Source organism: Mirounga angustirostris, unplaced genomic scaffold (genome assembly GCF_029215605.1).
Source record: "Mirounga angustirostris isolate CCGP_5_RB_7025 unplaced genomic scaffold, mMirAng1.0.hap1 SCAF_4, whole genome shotgun sequence".
Classification (NCBI taxonomy): domain Eukaryota; kingdom Metazoa; phylum Chordata; class Mammalia; order Carnivora; family Phocidae; genus Mirounga; species Mirounga angustirostris.
The window spans coordinates 85,362,201-85,382,503 of NW_026991712.1; the positions used below are offsets into that span (position 1 = coordinate 85,362,201).

General features: G+C 51.3%; 1 protein-coding gene across 1 annotated transcript; it reads right to left on the bottom strand.

Annotated features, from left to right (window-relative positions):
- Window positions 1-395: 395 nt before the first annotated feature.
- Window positions 396-17,927, bottom strand: ANKRD35 (ankyrin repeat domain 35). The gene is made up of 14 exons (XM_045899025.3): window positions 17,797-17,927; window positions 12,401-12,531; window positions 11,528-11,616; window positions 11,110-11,174; window positions 10,237-10,294; window positions 9,976-10,046; window positions 9,562-9,668; window positions 8,744-8,931; window positions 7,580-7,617; window positions 5,431-7,413; window positions 3,760-3,849; window positions 2,718-2,783; window positions 2,042-2,142; window positions 396-1,504 (listed from the first exon to the last, which is right to left on the bottom strand). The coding sequence occupies exons 1-13, from the start codon at window positions 17,833-17,835 to the stop codon at window positions 2,080-2,082; spliced, it is 2,988 nt and encodes a 995-aa protein (XP_045754981.1). The 5' UTR covers window positions 17,836-17,927; the 3' UTR covers window positions 396-1,504; window positions 2,042-2,079.
- Between the last annotated feature and the right edge of the window lie 2,376 nt (window positions 17,928-20,303).

The following is a 20,303-nucleotide window of genomic DNA, read 5'->3' on the forward strand; positions in this document are numbered from 1 at the left end:
GCATTCACATCACCGAGCATTCCCGTAGCTCAGCCATCCTGGGATCAGCTTCCACTACCAGAGCTGCCTCCTGACGCACACTTGAACTTAGCCAAACAATCTCCCCCTATGTGGACCCCTCTCTCTCAGCAGTTTTTTCATTCTTCCCACCCCACACTCCATAAATAATAAGGATTGCAACAGTCCTTTTATATTCTTTGGTAACTCGAAGAACAAGAAGGAAAAGAGAGGTTCTGTTCCCCTTCATGGAAATGACTTGGATCTTTCTGATGCCCTTCCTCTGGCAGCTGTACCCTCTCTTTCGCCATCAACCCCTCCGGTCTCCATTCTTCCTGCCTTAAAGCAGTTTTAGGCCTGTCCACACAAATCCCAAAGCTGACCCTCGTCTTCTCTAGGACGTGATCTACACAGCTGCCCTCTTCTGGGCCAAACCCCCCTGCAGCCCTGGGGTGGCCCCCTGTTTTCTGCGGCAGCCCCTCCCCACTCTCCTCTCAACCCAGTCTGGCTCTTTACCGCCAAACCATGGCCGACCCAGCAAAACCCAGCAGGGGGCGGGCTGGGAGAAGGAACCAGGAGGGATCCAAACTGCAGTTCCAGATTGGGGAGGAATTCGCTTCCTCTCTCTCACCTAGCAGTCTGGCTGGTAGAGGGACAGGAAGGGGAGGAGACCCATGGGAAGTGGCCAAGAGAGATACATTTTTTTCAGTCTAACAGAACTGGAGACAGGAAGCCGTCTGAGTATCCTTTCCTCCCTTTCCCAGGAATCCGACTTTTCACCCCACTTTGTACCTGGGCAAAGAACACGGACCATGTGAGCCCTTGTGCCTCAGATCTAGATGCATGGTTTGACATACGATCAAATATTTTAGATTGTACAGCTTGAAGGAAATCCAGGCCTCTCAATTTCTCTTCCTTAAAAAAGATTGTGGACGCAGGAATCGCAAGATAGAGAAAAAAGATTAGAGACAGATTTGAGAAAGAGACAGAGTGTCAATCTCCATTTTCATAGAGAGCTGTTTTTCAAACGTGGGTCTTGGCCCATTAGTGGGTGTATTGTGAGCGATATTTTTTCAGTGGAGTAAAACAGCAGAGAATATCATCGATTGAAAATAGTAAGGGTAAATATCATTTCAGGTATATGCACTACGATATAAAGTGTATTTCTTACTGTGGATCATAAAGTTTGAAAGCTGCTGACTTTTGGGGCCATTTGTGATCAAAAAGGAATGAGAATGAAAAAGATTCTTTCCCTCCCTCCCCTTTAAGCAGAGAAAACCATGACACCCAACACCACACTGTCTCCTGCTTTATTTTCCATAGAGCTGGCCTCCATGTGCACCTCCTCTGGTCTCATCAGTGCTGATTCCAGGCTTCAGGTTCTCAGGTCTGGGGTCCATAATGTCAGGTGAAACCCCACGCCCCATCCCCACCACCTGCCCCCCCCCAGCCCCGCCCTCCTCCACAGCCTGGTGGAGCCTCTGGCAACCAAGGACGCTTTTACTCCCTGAAAGAAGAAATTTAAGGGTGAAATGCACACACTTCCATCTCCTCGGCGTCCTCCCGCCCATGCCAAGCCACGAAAGGGGATGTCATCCAGCTGGACAGAAAAAGACAGCCACGTGCACAGGGGCAGCAAGAAGAGCCGGGAGTGACTATCCTCTGAATGAATGGTAGGAGAATGAAGGAGAGAGTCTGGGCTTCATAGAGTCCCAGCCTGGCAAACAACTTCTTACCACTCTGCCACCATGGCTGCCTCTAGCCTGGGCCTTAGGAGAGCCGCTCAGCAAGTCTTTTCAGTCCCCATCATCCCACGTCAGCCCCCTTCAGTCTGCCTGCTCCCTGATTCCTGCCTCCATCCAGGGAATCCCCAGACTGTGTCTTCTCAACCGACCTCCCTTCAAATGCTTCACGCCCCACAGGGCTCTCCAGGGTCAGCCCCCACCGCATGGGGCAAAAGGAGGCTCCGAGTCCCGTCCCTAAGCCTATTTTCCCAAGACCTTTCTCCGGGCTCCTTCCCTCGTCACCCTGACCCACAACTCACCACAGAGAACTCGCACGTCCCTCAGGGCACCAGCTGCCTCACTCCGCCTGGATGCTGAGGATGCGCAGCAAGATATTGTACACATCTTGTTCCATGTAGCCCTGTAAGTGGGAGGAAGGAAAGAAAGGGAGATGAAGAACAGGAAATGAGGAGAGAAGGCAAGGGAACCTTCTGTGGTTTAGTGGAATGCTATTTCCTCTGTGCCCTGGTTTATGGTGTATGACTTCTCTACAGCTGTCTCCTAGTCTTTACAAGGAAGATAATGATGTCTACTTGCCGGGACTGCTGTGAGGGTTAAAAAAACAATGAATATGAAGCAGAGCACCTGATAGACAACAAGTGTTTGATTCTTTGTAGTTATCCTTCTTCCTAATAAAGGAGCAAGCCACCCATCTCTTCTTCCTTGGTGAGGGATAATTTGGCTCAGGATGAAACAGTAAAGGCCTAAGGGACAGGAAAAGGCCTTCCAGTGGACCAGGGAATTGACAAGGAGGGGCAAACACCTCTCCCCCCTCCCTCACATTCATTGATCTATTGAATGAGATCCAGAGACCTGGCATTGGAACATCTAAAGTTCAGGTTTCCATGAAATGACAGGTATATTCAGGTAAGAGGAGGGATCCCAAACGCAACATCCCCCGCCCAGTGCACTGTCTCTACCTCCTTCCGTGCTCACCTGAGCAGCATTCAGCAGATGGTTCCTATAGGTGGAGATGATCTCTTCGTGGTTCTTCTGGGAATCCTGGGAGCGAGCATCAATGAGAGATCATGCACCCACCCTAACACACCTACCCTGACACCCCCCCCCACCCCCCGCAGCATGAGGAACAATAGAATGAAGTGGTCAGCTGTTGGTGGGGATGCAAACTGGTGTAGACACTCTGGAAAACAGTATGGAGGTTCCTGGAAAAGTTCACACAGAACCACCCTAGGACACAGCAATCGCACTACTAGGTATTTATCCAAAGGATACAAACATAGTGATTCAAAGAGCCACCTGCACCCCAATGTTTATAGCAGCAATGTCCACAATAGCCAAACTATGGAAAGAGCCCAGATGTCCATCCATCTACAGATGAATGGATAAAGATGTGGTATATATATATATAACGGAATATTACTCCGCCATCAAAAAGAATGAAATATTGCCATTTGTGACAATGTGGATGGAACTAGAGGGTATTATATTAATCAAAATAAGTCAGTCAGAGAAAGATAAATACCATATGATTTCACTCATATGTGGAATTTAAGAAACAAAACAGATGAACATAGGGGAAGGGAAGGAAAAATAAGATAAATACAGAGAGGGAGGCAAAACATAAGAGACCCTTAACTATAGGAAACAAACTGAGGGTTGCTGGAGGGGAGGGGGGTGGGGGGATGGGGTAACTGGGTGATGGGCATTAAGGAGGGCACTTGATGGAATGAGCACTGGGTGTTCTATGCAACTGATGAATCACTAAATTCTACTCCTGAAACTAATAATACACTATATGTTAACTAAATTGAATTTAAATAAAAATTAAAAAAAAAAGAAGAAGAAGAATGAAGTGGTCAGCTATGCCATGTGGGCTCCCTTGGCCCACCTCCGGCCCAGCATGGACCACTGCCTGGCCAGGCCTCTACAATTCCCAGAATCTTTCCCACACATACATCACTTCCATTGGCCACCCTCTTCTCTAGCCGTGTCTATTTCCCCGAGGGCCAGAACGTACCTGCAGCTGCAGGGCAAGGCGAGCATTTTCTCCCCGAACTGCTAAGACCTCCGCTGAAAGTTGCTCCAGCTTCTTCAACAATTCCTTGATCTGACACCACAAGGAAAGAAAGGGAACCGATGAGGCCCAAGGCTTTTCCCACCCCATTACCACCCAGGGTCAAGGTCAGCTTCCTTTTAGTGGGTAATATATATGCCATACATATATACATATATGTAATATATGCGAGATATTTTTACACACATTGTCTCAATTAATACTCAAGACAGCTCTTCCTCTGTTCTGAGAAGAACGATACTTCACTGAGGGAAGTATTAGTATCCACATTTTGTAGATAAGGAGACTGAGTTAAGTAACTTGTCAAAATCATGCAGCTAATAAGTAATGAAATAATGATCTGAACCAAGGTCTCTTTGAATTCATGGTCCATGCTCTTAAGTCTGTACTGGATCCTGACCTACTTGTGGCTCTGCTGACCGCTGAGAAATAGAGATGGGTTTTGTTTTTGTGGTTTGTGAGGCTGAGGCACAAACCTGATTAATGATAACCAGCAGTAATACGAATGGGGGCAGTTGGAATTATAAAACTAGCTAACTTTTATTTATTGAGTGCTTACCATTTACCAAAAATCAATTTGAGTATTTTAAATATAATGTCTTATTAACGTAATCTTCCTGACCAACCTATCATTATCCCAATATTATAGATGAGAAAACTGAGGCTTAGATGAGACTTGGAGGCTTTAGAGAACTCACCCAAGATCAAGCAGTAAGTTTTGAAACTGAATTTCAAATCCAAACAATGTCAGACTACACTATTTTCTTTTGCCCATTTGTCTACCTCATCTTTTCCTTCAACACCAACACAAAATTCCTCCTTTCTTTAATTAGCCCCATCCCACACTGATTGCTATTCTGTTTAACATTCCTGCTATTTGCCTGCCCTCTATATTATGCAAAACATATACTCCCTATATATTTAAATCATTCCACATTTGACCATGTGCACAACTTTTAATAAGACATCTGATTTCATTCGTTTTATAGGTGGTTCTAAAATTACTAAATTCATTCGTAAATGGACTTCTGGAGCAATCATTGGGAAGCTCAGGTTTCTAACACAGTGGTTTTCAAATGTTTTTATTTGCTTTGGGGTTCTCTTTGCCAATGGAAATCTTCTGTAGGACTCGCTCTGATTGGAGTGGGAGGGGAGAAGGGGAGCTACAGGCTAGTCTACTTTTCTAACCCCATCAGCCCCCCCCCCCCCCCCCCCCCGCCCAGTTACCTCCCCAGAACCCTAGCAAAACCCCAGCAACCGACCACATTATCAGGCCTCTTCCTGGGCTAATCTACTTTGTAAGTGAACGTGCTAATAAACCATAGTACTCCAGGGCAGTAGCTAGCTCGCTCGGACCGCACTGCTTCTGAACCCTGAATCCCAAATCGTAATACTTAAGCCCCCTTCTCCCTTCTGTTTACTCCTTAGCCTCACCTCCGATCTCAACCCCAAATCCCTGAGACCGGGGAGTGGTGATGGTCCTTGCACACAGTGGTCCTCGCCAATGACTGCTGCTCTGTTAAAGGTATTAAGCTGACTAAACGAACATCGATGCGGGTGAGCAACGCCCTGAACGCCCGGACGCTTTCCCCGCTGGCTGCCTGGCCGGCTCACCTTGGCCTCCTTGTCCCGGCAAGCCGCGATGAGGTGGTCCACCTTGTCTTTGAACTGCTCGGCGGTCTTCTCGAACTGCTGGGAGCGCGCGCGCATCTCGGCGGCTTGGCGCTCCTGCTCGGCCGCGCGCGCCACCAGGTCCTCGCTGCGGCGGCGCTCCTCAGCCACGGCCTCGCGCAGCTCCCCCATCTCCCGGCACGCCGCGTTGTACTTCTCCAGCAGAGCCTTCAGCTCCTGGCCCCAAGCCTGGGCCTGGGCCACCAGCGAGGCCCGAGTTTTCTCGTGCTGCCGCAGGCCGGCCGCCTCCCGGGCGCGCAGCTCGGCCACTTCCTCGGTGGCCTGGTAGAGCAGCTGCTTCAGCTTCGCGATCTCCTGGCTCTTCCCGCTCATCGTGGCCTGGACGGCCCGCAGCTCTTCCTCCAGCTTCCCCAGGTCTTGCTCCAGAGCGGCCACCTGGAGGGGTGCTGGGGCCTCCGACAAGGTGCCCGGCTGCCCGCGTGGGGCGGGGGGCCCCCGCAGCTGCTGGTTCTCCTCCTCCAGGCGAGCCAGCGCCTTCCCGGCCTCGCGGTGCCGCTCCACCAGGGCGCCGATGCCGGCCTGCAGCTCCTCCAGGCGCTCCGCCGCCGCGCGCCCCGCGCCCGCCTTGCCCACCAGGTCCGGCGGCAGGGAGTCCCACAGCCCTTGGAGGCCACTGCTCTGGGAGGCCAGGCGCTTCCGCAGCTTCTCGGTGGCCTCCTTCTCCATGGCCAGTTCATCCGTCAGCAGCCCCACACTCCGCCGCAGCTGCTGCAGCTGGACCTGCGCCTCTGGCTTGGGAACGAAATCCCGCTGCAGCCGCTGGCTCAGGGACTGCAGCTCCCCCTGCAACCGCTGCCTCTCCTGCCCCAGATCCCCCAGCTCCTCCAGCAAGTCACCGTTGCTCCGTCTCAGGGCTGCGACCTCCCTCTCCAGCTGTCCCTTTGCCAGACCTCCTCCGGGCATCCGTTGCCCTCCAGGGGCCCCCAGAGGCTCTCCGCGGGCCCCAGGAGCCCTCTTCTCCCTCCCTTCATTCTCTTTGGGGATGGTCGCTGGGCCTGCCTTTGGGGCTCCCTGTCTGGGCTCCTGGGCAGGGGCCTGTAATCCTGCCTTTGCCCGATCCAGCCTCACCAGCACCTGCTCCAGCCTGGCCTCCATCTTCTCCCAGGCAGCTGCTGCCGCCTCAGCCCGCGGCGTCCCCAGAGCCCCCTCCAGGACGGGTCTGGACAGAGCCCCCCAGGCAGCATCCTTTTCTCGCCACACGGCAGCCAGCTCCTCACTCAGTTGTAGCAGGAGCCGGGTCATGGCTGCCCCGGGCTCGGCCACTGTGCCTGTTGGGTCCGCCCCTGGCGCCTGGGGCCTCTCTTTCAGACCGGCTGGTGGCTTGTCAGTATGCTCAGGCTCTGGGGCCTGTCCCCCGTTGCTGCTCAGCTGCTGTCCTGTGGCTCTCACAGCGGTCTCCCACCTTGGGCTCTGGGGCGCCTCTTGGTCTTCTGGCTGGAACCTTCCGCGGCTTTCACGCTGAGTCACCCCTGAGGCTGAATCCCCAGCCTTCTTAGACGCTGATACCAGCCTGGCTGCCCACTGCTGCTTCCTTAGGTCTTGAATGCGCTCGGCCAGCAGGCCCAAGGGACAGCCCTGCTCCATGCCGTCTCCCCCGGGCCGGGCCCTAGAGCCCTGCCCTCCCAGAGCTCCAGGCTCTTGAGATAGGAGGAGCCCCAGCTCCCGCGCCTGCTCTCGAATCTGGTTCTCCAGGCCCAGGTAGGCTGCAGCTTGAGCCTTCGCCTCTTCAGTCTTTCGCACTAGCTCTTGCTCCAACTGAGAAACCTTCCTCTGCTCCTCTTCATACCTCCACTTCCACTCATCTGAGCATGGGTCTTCCTCTTCCTCTTCGTCCTGCTCCTCCCGGGGCTCGGCTCTCCCGGGGCTTTTAGGTGGAGAACCCTCCTGAGGCTCACATGGAGAGGCCTACGTAGAAGAAGGAACAGTGAACAAAAGACAGGCAGCTAGCCTAGCCCCAGGGAGGCCTTTCTTCTCTCAGACTATCTCGATGCCCCCAAGGATCACTACCTGGGGGAGACCCCAGTGGGACAGCCTGGGGTGGGGCAGAAGCAAAAGGCACGCAGGGGCTTACCTGGGAGGCAGGATCTGGATGTTGAACAAGCCCCTGACCTATATGAAAAAAACATGGGGAAAATGAGAGTGGAGACAGGCCCTTTTGAGCCCACACTTTATCTTCAGACTTTTTCTGAGAGGAACAATCCCCCAGTGTGATGAATCTTCCCACACATGTCTTTGTGGCGCCGAGAGCCACCCCTGATGAATGGGTCCCCAAGTATCTAGCATCCTTGGTTCCCTTATCCCAGAGATGGGCCAGCTCATTCATGTTGTTTGCTCACTCATTTGTTGGACACTGTGCCAGGCATTGATGGGCACCAGGACCTCAGTGGTGAGCAAAACAGCAGTGGCCTGTCATCTGAGGGGTTTCCAGTCTAGTAGGGGAGATGGAGAGTGACCAGCAAACCACACAAATAGAAATACAATTACAGCTCGCAAATGCTGGCTAGCAGTAGTATGAGCCACAGTGGCCTTCAGGGGGAGACAAGGCTGCTTTAAGGCATTTTGTGACCAGGCTTTTGGGAATTGGGGGCCATTTCACAGTAGCAGCAATAAATAAGTTAAACTCTTGGGGCACCTGGGTGGCTCAGTCGTTAAGCGTCTGCCTTCGGCTCAGGTCATGATCCCGGGGTCCCGGGATCGAGCCCCACATCGGGCTCCCTACTCGGCGGGAAGCCTGCTTCTCCCTCTCCCATTCCCCTTGCTTGTGTTCCCTCTCTCGCTGTGTCTCTCTCTATCAAATAAATAAATAAAATCTTTAAAAGATAAAATAAATAAAAAATAAATAAATAAGTTAAACTCTCAACTAAAGTGACAATTATTCGTCAGAGGGATTATTTTTATGGGAATAAAAGGCATTCTAAGAAGCTTCTTGGATCCGGGCGCCTGGGTGGCTCAGATGGTTAAGCGTCTGCCTTCGGCTTGGGTCATGATCCCAGGGTCCTGGGATCGAGTCCCGCATCAGGCTCCCTGCTCAGCGGGGAGCCTGCTTCTCCCTCTGCCTCTCTCTCTCTCTCTCTCTCTGACTCTCATGAATAAATAAATAAAACCTTTAAAAATAATAATAATAATGTGCCACCAAACAATGAATGGGTCAACCAAAAAAAAAAAAAAAAGAAGCTTCTTGGATCCTAAGGCTATCAAGGAGAATTTTGAAGTCCCAGAAGGGACTGGGCTTTACCTCCCTGCTGCCCCCGCCGGTTCAGAGCCTGCCGCAGTAGCCGGCACAGCGCCCCGTCTTGGGTGCAGAGAGCATAATGCAGAGCGTCATGCCCCATGATGTCCGCTGCCCCTGCATCCGCTCCGTGGCTCAGGAGCAGTTCGGTCACCTCCGCACTGCCTTTCTCACAGGCCAGGATCAGAGCCGATCTGTGGGTTGGGACAAATCTGGGCATAGGCTTTCCCCCCAGAAATCCAGCAGTCCTGCTTCCAGAAATCCCACTCACAGAACCAGATCTCACTCCATGTGGCAAGGAGAACCACAGACCCACGCCAGCCAACGGCAGAGCATTAGACCAGACCAGAACTTGTCAAATGCCCCGCCTTGGAGCTGCAACATCAGAAAGCCGGGGGCCAAGTAGAAGGGCTCTCTTTTCATCTTTTATATATTGAGGTTCTGCATAAATTCTTTATTGGAAAAAGGATTCCATTGCTTAGAAGATAGTTTGAAAACCAGCAAACTGAACTAATGGATCCAGAAGTATTGATTCTACTTCCAGAGTCATCTCTGCCGGGAAGATGGTGGTGGTAGCAGCCGAATAGGAAAGTCTAAGGAAAACTTTCTCAACTCCCCGAGAGGAAAAGTGCAAAGTAGCAGGCAGCTCTTCCAAACAACTGCTCGGAAGGAAGGAGGTTCCCAAGAAAACAGAAACCAATCTTTCTTCCGCAACACACACACACACACACGTGCGCGCCCATACGCACGCACACACTTGCCCAGTGGCTCATTTCTAGAGGGGTCAGTGTCTGGCTGTGGGCCGGGGAGATGGGAAGGCTCACTTGTCGTCCTTGTCCGTGACATTAACTCGGGCACCTCTCTGCAGTAGCTGTGAGCAGATAGCTGCGTGACCACCCAGCGAGGCAATCATCAGGGGTGTCCTTCCGTCCTGCACGGAGTGTGGGAAGGGAGTTCATGAGGAGCCAGGGGGAGCCAGGGGCTTGACAATTCTACCAACGGCCCTCTTCCAACACCTCTCCAGAAAAAAAGCCCAGATGCAGGGGCTAAATGCTGTTTTCTGAAAGGTTCGAAGCTCTCCAGAAGGTAAGGCCTAACCTCTCTGCGAGGAAAAGGAGGAGGAGCAGGGGGGAGAAGGCAGAGGGGCTGTGCACAAGCCCCGGTCCCAGAGCTTAGCCAGGCAAGCTCAGAGAGAGCAGGAGCCTCCCCGTGCGGGGCCCCGCCCAGCTGACACTCACGGTATCTTGGACGTCCAGGAAGGCTTCACGGTCACACAGCAGGAGCACACTTGAAGCACAGCCAGAGGAGGCTGGGAGGGTGGAGGGGCGATAGGGTGAAGGAGAAGCAGGAAGACACCCAGTCAGACTATGCCCCAGCATTCCCTCCAACCATTGCAGCAGTCAGCCCTGGCCTGCCCTGCTCCCCAAACGTCGTCCTCCCCTCCCTTTCCGCCCTGTGGTCCCTGCAGCCCTGTGTCCCAGTGGTCCCCTGGCACACACCTGCCCAGTGCAACGGACTACGATTTTCTGCATCCACAGCATCTTCATTGGCACCATGCTGCAAACAGCCACAAAGGGAAGCAGCATGGGGCATGGCGGTACCGTCCTTATCCCATTCCGCCCCCCCGCTGGCTCGCCAACTTCCATAGTACTACGGGGAGGGGAAGGAGGACCATGGCTCTGGCCAACTACTAGGCAAGCCCAGTCCACTCCTTCCTTGCAGATGATAGGCAGCCTTGAATTTCAGCCCCTGTTCTTAAACCTAGGGCCTAAGAAAAATCAGATTATAGACAAATAAGCATGTTAGGGAAAGTGACACCTGAGGCCATGCGTGGTACTTTAGGATACAAATTGGGGAACTTGGAAAGATCCGGGAAGAACAAAAGCAGAACAGCCCTTTGCCCAGTGGCCTGTTGAACTGTGCCTTTTGTGCGTTTGGAGACCGGTTTATAGATTGCCTGTGTGTCATTTCACATATATATTTCTCTTAGTGCTCCTAGACTGCAAGCTCCTTAAAAGCAGGCAGTGGAAGTTTGCATTAATTTGAACACCTCTGGCCTCCTTCCACCTGCCCAGCCTCTCAGCACTTGGTCCGCGCAGGGGCTCTGCCAAAGGCATATGGATGACTGGCCGGCAGTCCCCGGGAACTCTGCTTTATGACCTGCCCTCAAGGGCCGCCTTAAGCGTGGTATCTGCACATAGTAGGTGTCACATAAATGTTTGTGAATTGATGAGTACAGGATTACCACTTCTCTTACTGGGGATGAGAGCGGTCCATTTGACCAAAGATTGCATGTGACTACAAGACCAAGTTAGAAGATTCTGGGCCCCCTTCTTCCCTTCATAAAAGCAGTATTGAGAGGTTGCTCTTACCTGCAGCAGGACTTTGACACATTGTGGCTGGCAAGAGATGGTGGCCAGGTGCAGGGCAGTGCTGCCTGGAAAGAGGAAGAGGGGGAGATGGAAGGTGGGAGGCCCCCTGCATGCCGGTGACTCACAGGGAGGGAAGGCAAGAGACGCACAGATAATCAGGGGAAGATTAGAGAGAGAAGCTCTCAGCCCCACGGGGCCAGAAATTCCTGTTCCCCGAGTGCCTGGTACCTGCGGTGGAGGTGGGAGCGGAGGTGAGGTCAAGCCAGCTTGCAGGGAGGGGAGCCCTGGAAGGATGCTGGCCAGACCTGACGAGGAGAGCAGTGGGGGTCTACAGTTGGAACCTCCAGGAGCTGGCCCCCACCACGGCTGCTATAAAGGGAGAGGCCCGCCGCGGGGCCCAGCGCACGGGCTAACTCACCGTCCTCATTCTTGCTGTTGATGTCAGCCCCGTTCGCAAGCAGTATGGTTAGACATTCTGTCAGGCCTTTGGAGGCTGCCAGATGGAACCTGCCAGAATCAAGGCCAAGGAGCAGAAGGATGAGGGGACCAGGGGATGAGGGATACGAGAACCTTCATAAGCACTGCCTGCCATGCTCCTTCACCCCAAAGCCCATCCCCAAAGCAGACAAGGAAGTTCCCCCAGTCTGACTTCCTGAGGAGAAGGCCCTGTGGCTTACTGTCACAGAGCCAGAGGCGGCTGGAAGCGAAGGCAGAAGTAAGAGCTACACAGGCCTCAAGCAACCCAACCTATCGCACGGGCGTCCACGGAACACAACGACCTGTTGCTCTCACCACACGACCCTTAACAGACTGGGCTGTCATAGGAGGAGGCAGCCAGAGCAGAGCAGAGGGCTGGACATTGGAAGGAACAAGGGATAATATCCGTCTCGGCCGAATCACTCCGTCTAGCCCTGTGATGCTCGTGGCCACTACCACTTTGTTCCTAACTTCCCAAACTACACACCCTCCTACTTGTGCAATAAATAAACGCTGTATTTAATGAATGTACCAGTTTTCTGTTTATTTCATGGGCTTTATGTCCTTTTTTTTTTTTTTTTTTGCCAGTTTTGTCAATCTGGGCTGTGAGACGGGTCAGACTCAGAGACAATACCTCTTCCCTCACTGTGTGCAGCACTTGATACGTAGCAAACACTGATGGATGCGCTTGCTGATTAAGACAAAAAGGGCTCTGGGGTTGTAGGCCTTCCCGGTCCTACCGCATATTGGGATTTAAGGCTTTTCATGGGAACCACATATCAAGGCGGGGGGCGGCTTGGGAGGGCTCACTTACGGGGACTGGCCATTCAAGTTCAGCTTGGTGGGTCGGGCCGACTTCCTCGAGGCCAGGGCCGCCACGCGCCCCACATCCCCCCGCTGCACCGCCTCCAGCAGCTTCTGATCACGGCGGTTCCATCTCTCCACCTGGTCCAGGGCCACAGGTTGTGTGAACACAGGCAGCGGGGTTGGGGTGGGAAAAGGAAGGAAGGAGATGGTTAGGAAGCCCGGCAGGGGAAAAGGGACATCCGTATGCCACTGAGAAACTACGGCTGGTTATTGTCAGTCCTGGATCAAAAGGTGCTTGGACTCCTGGATTAAAAATCTTGTTCTAGTACTGAATGCATGGTATTTTAGATGTCCTTTTTTTTTTTTTTTAATCATCATGTGATTATTGTTGTTAGGTGCACAAGCTCAGAGCAATCCTAGCCATGATGCCGTTCCCTTTTGCTCTCTAGGTCTTGCTGGAGCAAACTGAGCCACACTGACCACTCCCAATTGGGCTCACATTACCTCTCACCTCCCCAGGCTGCTCTGCTTCTTGTCCTCGGATTTATGAGAAATCAAGGCACCTAGCTTCGCATTACAGCTAGGAGTCCAAATACCCAGCCATACCATCTCTGCCGTTTGGCTTTGGGCCCCAAAACTAGGAGGGGAAGCAGAGTTTCTGTTTTCCCATCTCGTTTCTATGCCCTTTAGCTGGTTGGCTTTCCCCTTCCGAGGCACAACCACCTAAAGGCAAAGATAGGTCTCTAGCTAGGCCTGCAGACGCAGAAAGAGGCAGCTCCCCTGCTCCTCCCTCCCCTGCCCTCCCTCCTCTTTTCTCTGCCAGGGAGCAGCTGTCCCAGGCAAAAGCCACACCTGGGCATGCATTGTTCTATCATTTCAGCTTGACTTCGGCAGGGGATGGTGGGGTAATTACAATAATTGAGGTATCACAGGGCATGAAAGAGAGCCGTGTAAAAACACTCAGGGCTGAAAGTACAGAATGGCCTGGTTGGCTCCAGAGAGGGAAAGGGAAAGGAAGAAGGGATGCAAACGTCTGTAGGATGGTGAAAAGGGTCCTGAATGAATATTATGTCAGCAGGCCTGAGTTCAGGGCCTGGATCAGCTACTTTCTCAGCTATGTGACCCGGGGTAAGCGATTGAACACCTCTGTGTCCTCATCTCTAACATGTGGGAAATAATAACTACCTCGTCACGTTGTGAGCATTAAATGAGCTAACCTCATATAAGGTATATTTGTAAACTGGAAAAAGCCATACAAGTGTGTGGTATTCTTATAACCGAACAGGAAGTGGTGAAGGATTGGTGGTGGCACTTTACATTTTATGAGGTGTAATCTCAACAAGAAAAAGGCTTTGGGAGGAGGTGGGAAAAAATAGGGTCTACGGAAAAATAGGGTCAAATAACTAATTTTCAAATACTGTTTACCTAGTCAGGGCAAATTATGTAGCAAAAACAGGGAAGATTTGAAATGTCCAAGCCATAAAATGATCTGGGGCTAGATGGATTCTAAGGTAATACTTGTAATTCTTCACAGCCGTTTCCAGTGCTATTTCTTTTTTTTTTTTTAAGATTTTATTTATTTATTTGAGAGAGAATGAGAGAGAGAGAGAGAGCACAAGAGGCGGGAGGGTCAGAGGGAGAAGCAGACTCCCCGCCGAGCCGGGAGCCCGATGCGGGACTCGATCCCAGGACTCCAGGATCATGACCTGAGCCGAAGGCAGACGCTTAATGACTGAGCCACCCAGGCGCCCTCCAGTGCTATTTCAATTGGCCTCTCAACATCCCTGGAAAGGAGTTGGGGCTGATATTATTGGATCTATTTGAAAGCAGGAGAAACTGAAGCACACTGAGGTTGAATAACTGTCTGGGGTCACACCACAAAATAGGGGCAAAATTGAGATTAGAACCCCGGCAACAGGGCGCCCAGTCCCAGTTCGCACCACCAGACCACACACACTACTACAGAGCTCTGGAAGAAGGTTTACTTATTACCATGTAAACAGTCTAAGAATGCCTCCAGGCCAAAGCCACCCACCCCCAGATGCTACTCCCCGCACAGAGAAGAGTCTCCAAACAGGTTAACTCTCAAAGCACAAAATAAGCCAAATGACTGCTCCATAAACCAAACAGACTCTGGGATCTAGGAACATGTCATCCCATGTCCCTTGGGGACCAGTTACCCTCAGAAAAAGCAGGAAGCTACAATTATGCCTCCACCGCAGGACACTGCCATCAGTTGACTTCAGTCTGAAGTTCTCTGTTCAAAATCCGGATTCTATCACTTCCTACCCTTGTGAATTTCGGCATGTAACAAATTCTTGGAACCTCAGTTCCCTAATGATGTAACAGGCCACAAAGCACCTAACATTGTCTGCCACATAGTCAGTGCACAATCCCCATCCTTCCCAGCCTTGCTGGGCACATTTTGGATGTGCCAGCAATTCTGGGTTCAGAATTCTCCATACAGGGGCATGAGAGGAAGGGACCTTGCTCGTATCAGCCAACGTATAACAGCCAGGCTGTAGAGACGGTAAAGGTGCTTCTTAGCAATGTAGATACTTTTCTTTCCAGCTAGATGGCTCTAAATCCGCCTGATGTATTTCCCATAATCTTGTTCTACTAAGAGAAATTTAGAATAGGTGGAAATTCGTCATGGCCAAACCTCTGCAGAGCTAGGGTGAAGAAGGACAGAGGGATGCTTCCAAACTCGAAGATCCATCCATTGCTCATCCCAGCACTTTAGAAAAGAGGCGCTGGATTACCATCACAGCCTCCGGGGAGCAATCACCACATTAATCAGCAGACTCAAAAACAAGGATAAGCTTTGTATTTCTGTAGCCAAGACTGGGGGCTTTTGTAGAACTAATTGCAGCCTCTCCTAATCTCTGGCTGTGTGCCTATAAGCATCCTATTGAGATGGAACACACCAACAGTAGAGAGAGAAAGAGTGACTACGGTTGTAGGACAGGTGAGTGGAAACGGAAAGGCTGCCTAGAGGAACCAGGAGCTGACTCTCAGGTTTTTAGTTTTTCAGTTTTTTTTTTTTTTTTTTAATGCAACTGACATTCCTCTAAGCTGATTCAAGTGCCAAATATTTAAAGCTATTTTCTGGTCCACTTCCTACGTAGGTAGAGTAAGCTAATATGTAAGACACCCTCAAAGGCATCCTGTTTGACTAAAATAAAATGAGATCATAAGAGCTGTGTGTGTGTGTGTGTGTGTGTGTAGCTTCCTATATTCTGGATAACTTAGATTAATTTGAAAATGATCACTGACCTGTCAGTCCTGATCTCAATCGAAGGACGCAGGGCTCTGGCCCTGGACACAGGGGTGGGAGTGGAGACAGGCAGGGGCAATCCTCTGGCATGACTGGGAAGCGAGGCTTTGGGAGTGGCCGAGAAGGCTGTCACACTATTTCTCTGACAAACGGGTTCAGAGTGGTTAGCCACCCAGGGAGTGGAGGAATTTATCATAAGGGTGAGGAAGTTTCAGAAGGAAACAATTTGCAGCTGACACTGGCCTATTTTTAAGTTCTTTTTGATCCCATCCTGACTGAGAAAACAGTTTTCTTTCCAACTAGATAGTTCTAAATCCACCTGATTTACTTCCTATAAGCTTGTTACACTAAAGAGAGTTTCGAATGGGTGGAAATTCTTCATGGCCAAAACTCTGTAGAGCTGGGGTGAAGAACAGAGGGAGGGATATTTCCAAATTCCAACATTCAGTCCATTGCTCACTCCAGAGCTTTGGAAAGACTGGAGACCAAGGATTGGAGAATCAGGAAAAATGAAATAATCTCCCCATCCCTAAGGGCAGGCAGACTCCACAGACCTGAAAGGGAAGGGCAATGCAGAGGACTTTCAGTCACTAGGGAAGGATCCGTGTGAATAAGAAAATCATTATCAGTTAAGACAGAGTCTGCGTTGCCTCAGTTTCTGGTACCTATACTAATCATCCTGTAAATGCATTTTGATTGGTTGAGCTATGTGTGTGGAGACTACGTGAAGAAGCAATCACAAGTGGGACAAGGACAGGCCTCAACAGAGTTCCTACTCTTGCCTCATAGCTCGCTCACTTCCAAGCTTCTGTGGCCTGCCCTTGAAGAGTGTGAGCTGAGCATTTCTCATGTTTGCTTATGAATGACACCAGTAAATCGGGTTAGGCTACGTAATATTCCCATAGGTCGTTGGCTACCTCACTTCTAAATGAGCCATAATCCCAATCTCCACAGAAAATGCCATCCCCAGATAGGAGGTCTCTCTATAAGAGATCTGCAGGGAAAAGAGCTACACTCTCTCTCTGTGCCCCACCTTCTGTAATTGGCCTTGCGTTGGGTTCTGGGAGAACGTGGGGAATAGAGTGACTTCTACTGGGAACTCTGAGTGCATCCACTCTATCCTCTTCTCCTACTGTCGCCTTTCCCCTCAACTCAGCCCAAGGAGGCAGAGTACAAGCCCTAAGCAACTGGGTGAGGGTTTAGAATGAAGGAAGATTCTGGGGAGAAGCAGGCAGAAGGCCTTGACTGGCCCAAGAGCCAGTCTGATAACCAGACACTGCAGTGAGCTGGCCAGGGTGGATTCTGCAGGCAACTTACCCAGTTCCTTGGGGAGCAGCCAGCCAACTATGCCTCCTCTGCCAGGGCCTGTCAGGATGGTGGACTGCAACATTAACCCACAGAGAGCAGGCAGGAGGAGATCGGGGGGAAGGGGGGAAAGTGGTGTGGGACAACCACCGAGAAGAGAGGCGCAGAGGTTGATGGGGGGGCAGGCGGAGGCTGCTGGTGTGGGAGCACCAGTTGGAAAGAGGGTTGGAGTGATGTCGGCCAGTGGTGCTGATGAGAGAACGAGAGTGGAAGGGGCATGGGGCGAGATGGGGGCAGGGACAGAGTAGACTATGAACCAGGGCTAGGGGAAGGCACGGGCCCGGGAGTTTGCTGGGCCGAGAGGAAACAGCAAGGATAGAGCCCTATGGGAGGGCAGAATTGTGAGGACAGGTCAGGGCTGAAAATGGGGCCGTGGGGCAGGACTTGGGGCATAGAGCAGAACTTGGGGCTGAGCGGGGGCTGGGGATAGGGCAGATGCTTGGAGGTGTTCAGTACTGGGAGAGAACAGAAGTAGACAGGGGCTGCAGGAAACATCTCAGGAGTTGGGGGTGTACATGCTAGTAGGACAAGAAAGGGCCAACGGAAAGGAACGTGGGGAGGGCAGAGGTTAGGAAGGCAAATCAGAGGCCTGGGGACAGGGCCTTGAGGAAGGCAGGGCCGGCAGGCTGCACTGCAGGAGTGGAAGCACTGGAAAGACCCAGAAAGAGAAAAGGCGATGGTGCATGAAGACGGGATTCAAGACTTCTGTCACCGCAGGGCTCGGACCCCAGCCCCGTCCTCCCAAACATTTTGGCACCTACCGCCACCTGTGAGCTGGAGCAGGAGAAGAAGCGCTTCATGGCCGGGGCCGGGGCCACGGGGGGACGGGGACGCGCGGAGAGCGGGGCTACGGTTTCCCGAACCCACGGGACACGGCTGCGGCTTTGCGAGAGAGAGCTGTCAAAAGCCAAGTGGGACCCGCCCCAGGACCCGCCCCAGGACCCGCCCCAGGACCCGCTGGGTTCAATCAGAAACAAGAGCCCGAGAACGGGGCTTAAAACTCCGCCCCTGGCCCGACCCTAACTCTGACGTTGCAGAAGCAGAAAACCTGCAGTCTCTGGCGGCGACTTGGGCATGGTCTGAAACCTCGCCCTCCCAAACCAAACCCGCCTCCAGCTCCAACCCACTCAGCAGGAGAAGGTACCGTTGGGGCTCGGGCCAAAACTCCTCCCCCAGCCCCGCCCCTCCACGCGCGTTCAGACTGCGGCCCCGCCCCCAGGCCCCGCTGGTCCTCCAGGAGCCGCTGCGGGAGGCGGGATTCGCTGGGTGCGCTGTGGCCTTACCAACTGTCATTTTTAACCGCTGGTGACGACACTTTTATTATATCCAGAGACTTCTGGCCCGCTTAGTTACCTCTGCTTCCTTCCCCCATTCCCGGACCAAAAACCCAAGCACAAAAGAAGCTTTGAAGAGAGCTGTTTGGACACGAGGGGAGATTGTGGTGCAGAGCAGAGGACTGAGCACGAATGATGCGTGACCCTTCGCAATCTGGGGAAACAAAAATCTGAGGGAAAGGGGGATCGGGCTTAATATTGTAACGCAAACCTCTAAGTTAGAAAATAGCAGAGGGGGAGGAGAGAATTCTTATTTTAAGCAGTCCCCATCTGAAGTAAACCCCACAAAATTGTCTTCGCTATTTCCACTGCCCTTAAAACTCAGATTCTCAGCAATTCTTGCTTGAACAGTCAGTTGCAGCTAACTGGTCTGCCTGTCTGTCCTTTTGATGCGGGATAGAGGCAGAAAAATGTTCACCTTTAGCCTGAAAGGCTTACCTATAGCCTGCATAGTTTCAATAAGGACCAAATATGTGATGGTGGCTACATTCTTAAAGGATCTCATGACTGCCTGTAAATCTCGCTGATAGTTAATATGGAAATGAATGATAAGCACCAGAGAAATCTTGTGAATGTAGAAATTCAAAGAAGACATTTATAATCTAATACTCCCTGTACACCCGCTCCCCCTTGAGCACTAAGCATATAACCACCAGCTTCATGCAGCAAAAGTTCAGCACTTTCTGCCCACTGGTCCTATCTCTGTGCTACTTAAATAAACTTAGCAAGTTGCACCAAACAACATCTCAAGAATTCTTTCTTGACCATCGCTCAATGATCCCACAACATTTTTGATGGCCCGTACGGGGACAATGGAGTGAATCCAAGAGTGTCGATGCAACTTAGTAAACCTTCGTTACCCCCAGTGTTTGTTTATTACCTGTTCTTTTTCTTTTTCAGAGATGTTCTGAATAATATGACCCTTTGGAATGTGTCTTGACCAAGTGCTCAGGACAGGACCTCTCGCACATGGCTACGCAACAGGGAGGGAGGGACTCTTGCTGCCTGGCTGGACATTATTACCTCAGCCCTAAAGGCATTGGGCTCAGAATCACTCTCCTATTTTTCCTGTTCTTTTAATGCATATTTTATTGTCAGGCATGGGGCGGCCACATATGTCTTTAAGACAGCCGCCAATCTCAAGACTCCCATGTAAGGTTTCCCCTAAATAACCAGGCGTGATCCCTTGATGAGCACAAAATCCAAGATAGGTCTGACTGTGTGCTTCCCAAAAGGGACTGGTGGGAACTATTACCTAGTTGGAGCACTCACCCAACAGAAGACTGTTCCCTTGGGACTGGATCATGGCTAAAGCTCACAACAAAGTTGCCTGGGGGCATCTGGCTGGCTCAGTTGGTAGAGCATGTGGCTCTTGATCTCAAGGTTGTGAGTTCAAGCCCCACTTTGGGCAAGAGGCCTACTTCAAAAAAAAGAAGAAAGAAAGAGAGAAAGAGAGAAAGAAAGAAAGAAAGAAAGAAAGAAAGAAAGAAAGAAAGAAAGAAAGAAAGAAAGAAAAAGTTGTCCAGATTAGATAGGAGTTCTATACTTTTGTTTTTTCATATCTATCATTTTGTCCTTACGCATGGGCTATTTGGTGTTCTTGGTCCTGCTCTCAGATGGAAAGTACTTCTAGCTTAGATATGTGACGCTTAATATGATATAAAATAGCTACCCCTAGGAATTATGTAAGACTGATGAATCACAGGCCTGTACCTCTGAAACCAGTAATACATTATATGTTAATTAATTGAATTTATTTTTTTTAAAGATTTTATTTATTTGTCAGAGAGCACAAGCAGGGGGAGTGGCAGACAGAGGGAGAAGCAAGCTCCCCGCTGAGCAAGGAGCCTGATGCAGGACTTGATCCCAGGGTCCTGGGATCATGATCTGAGCCAAAGGCAGACACTTAACCGACTGAGCCACCCAGGCTTCCC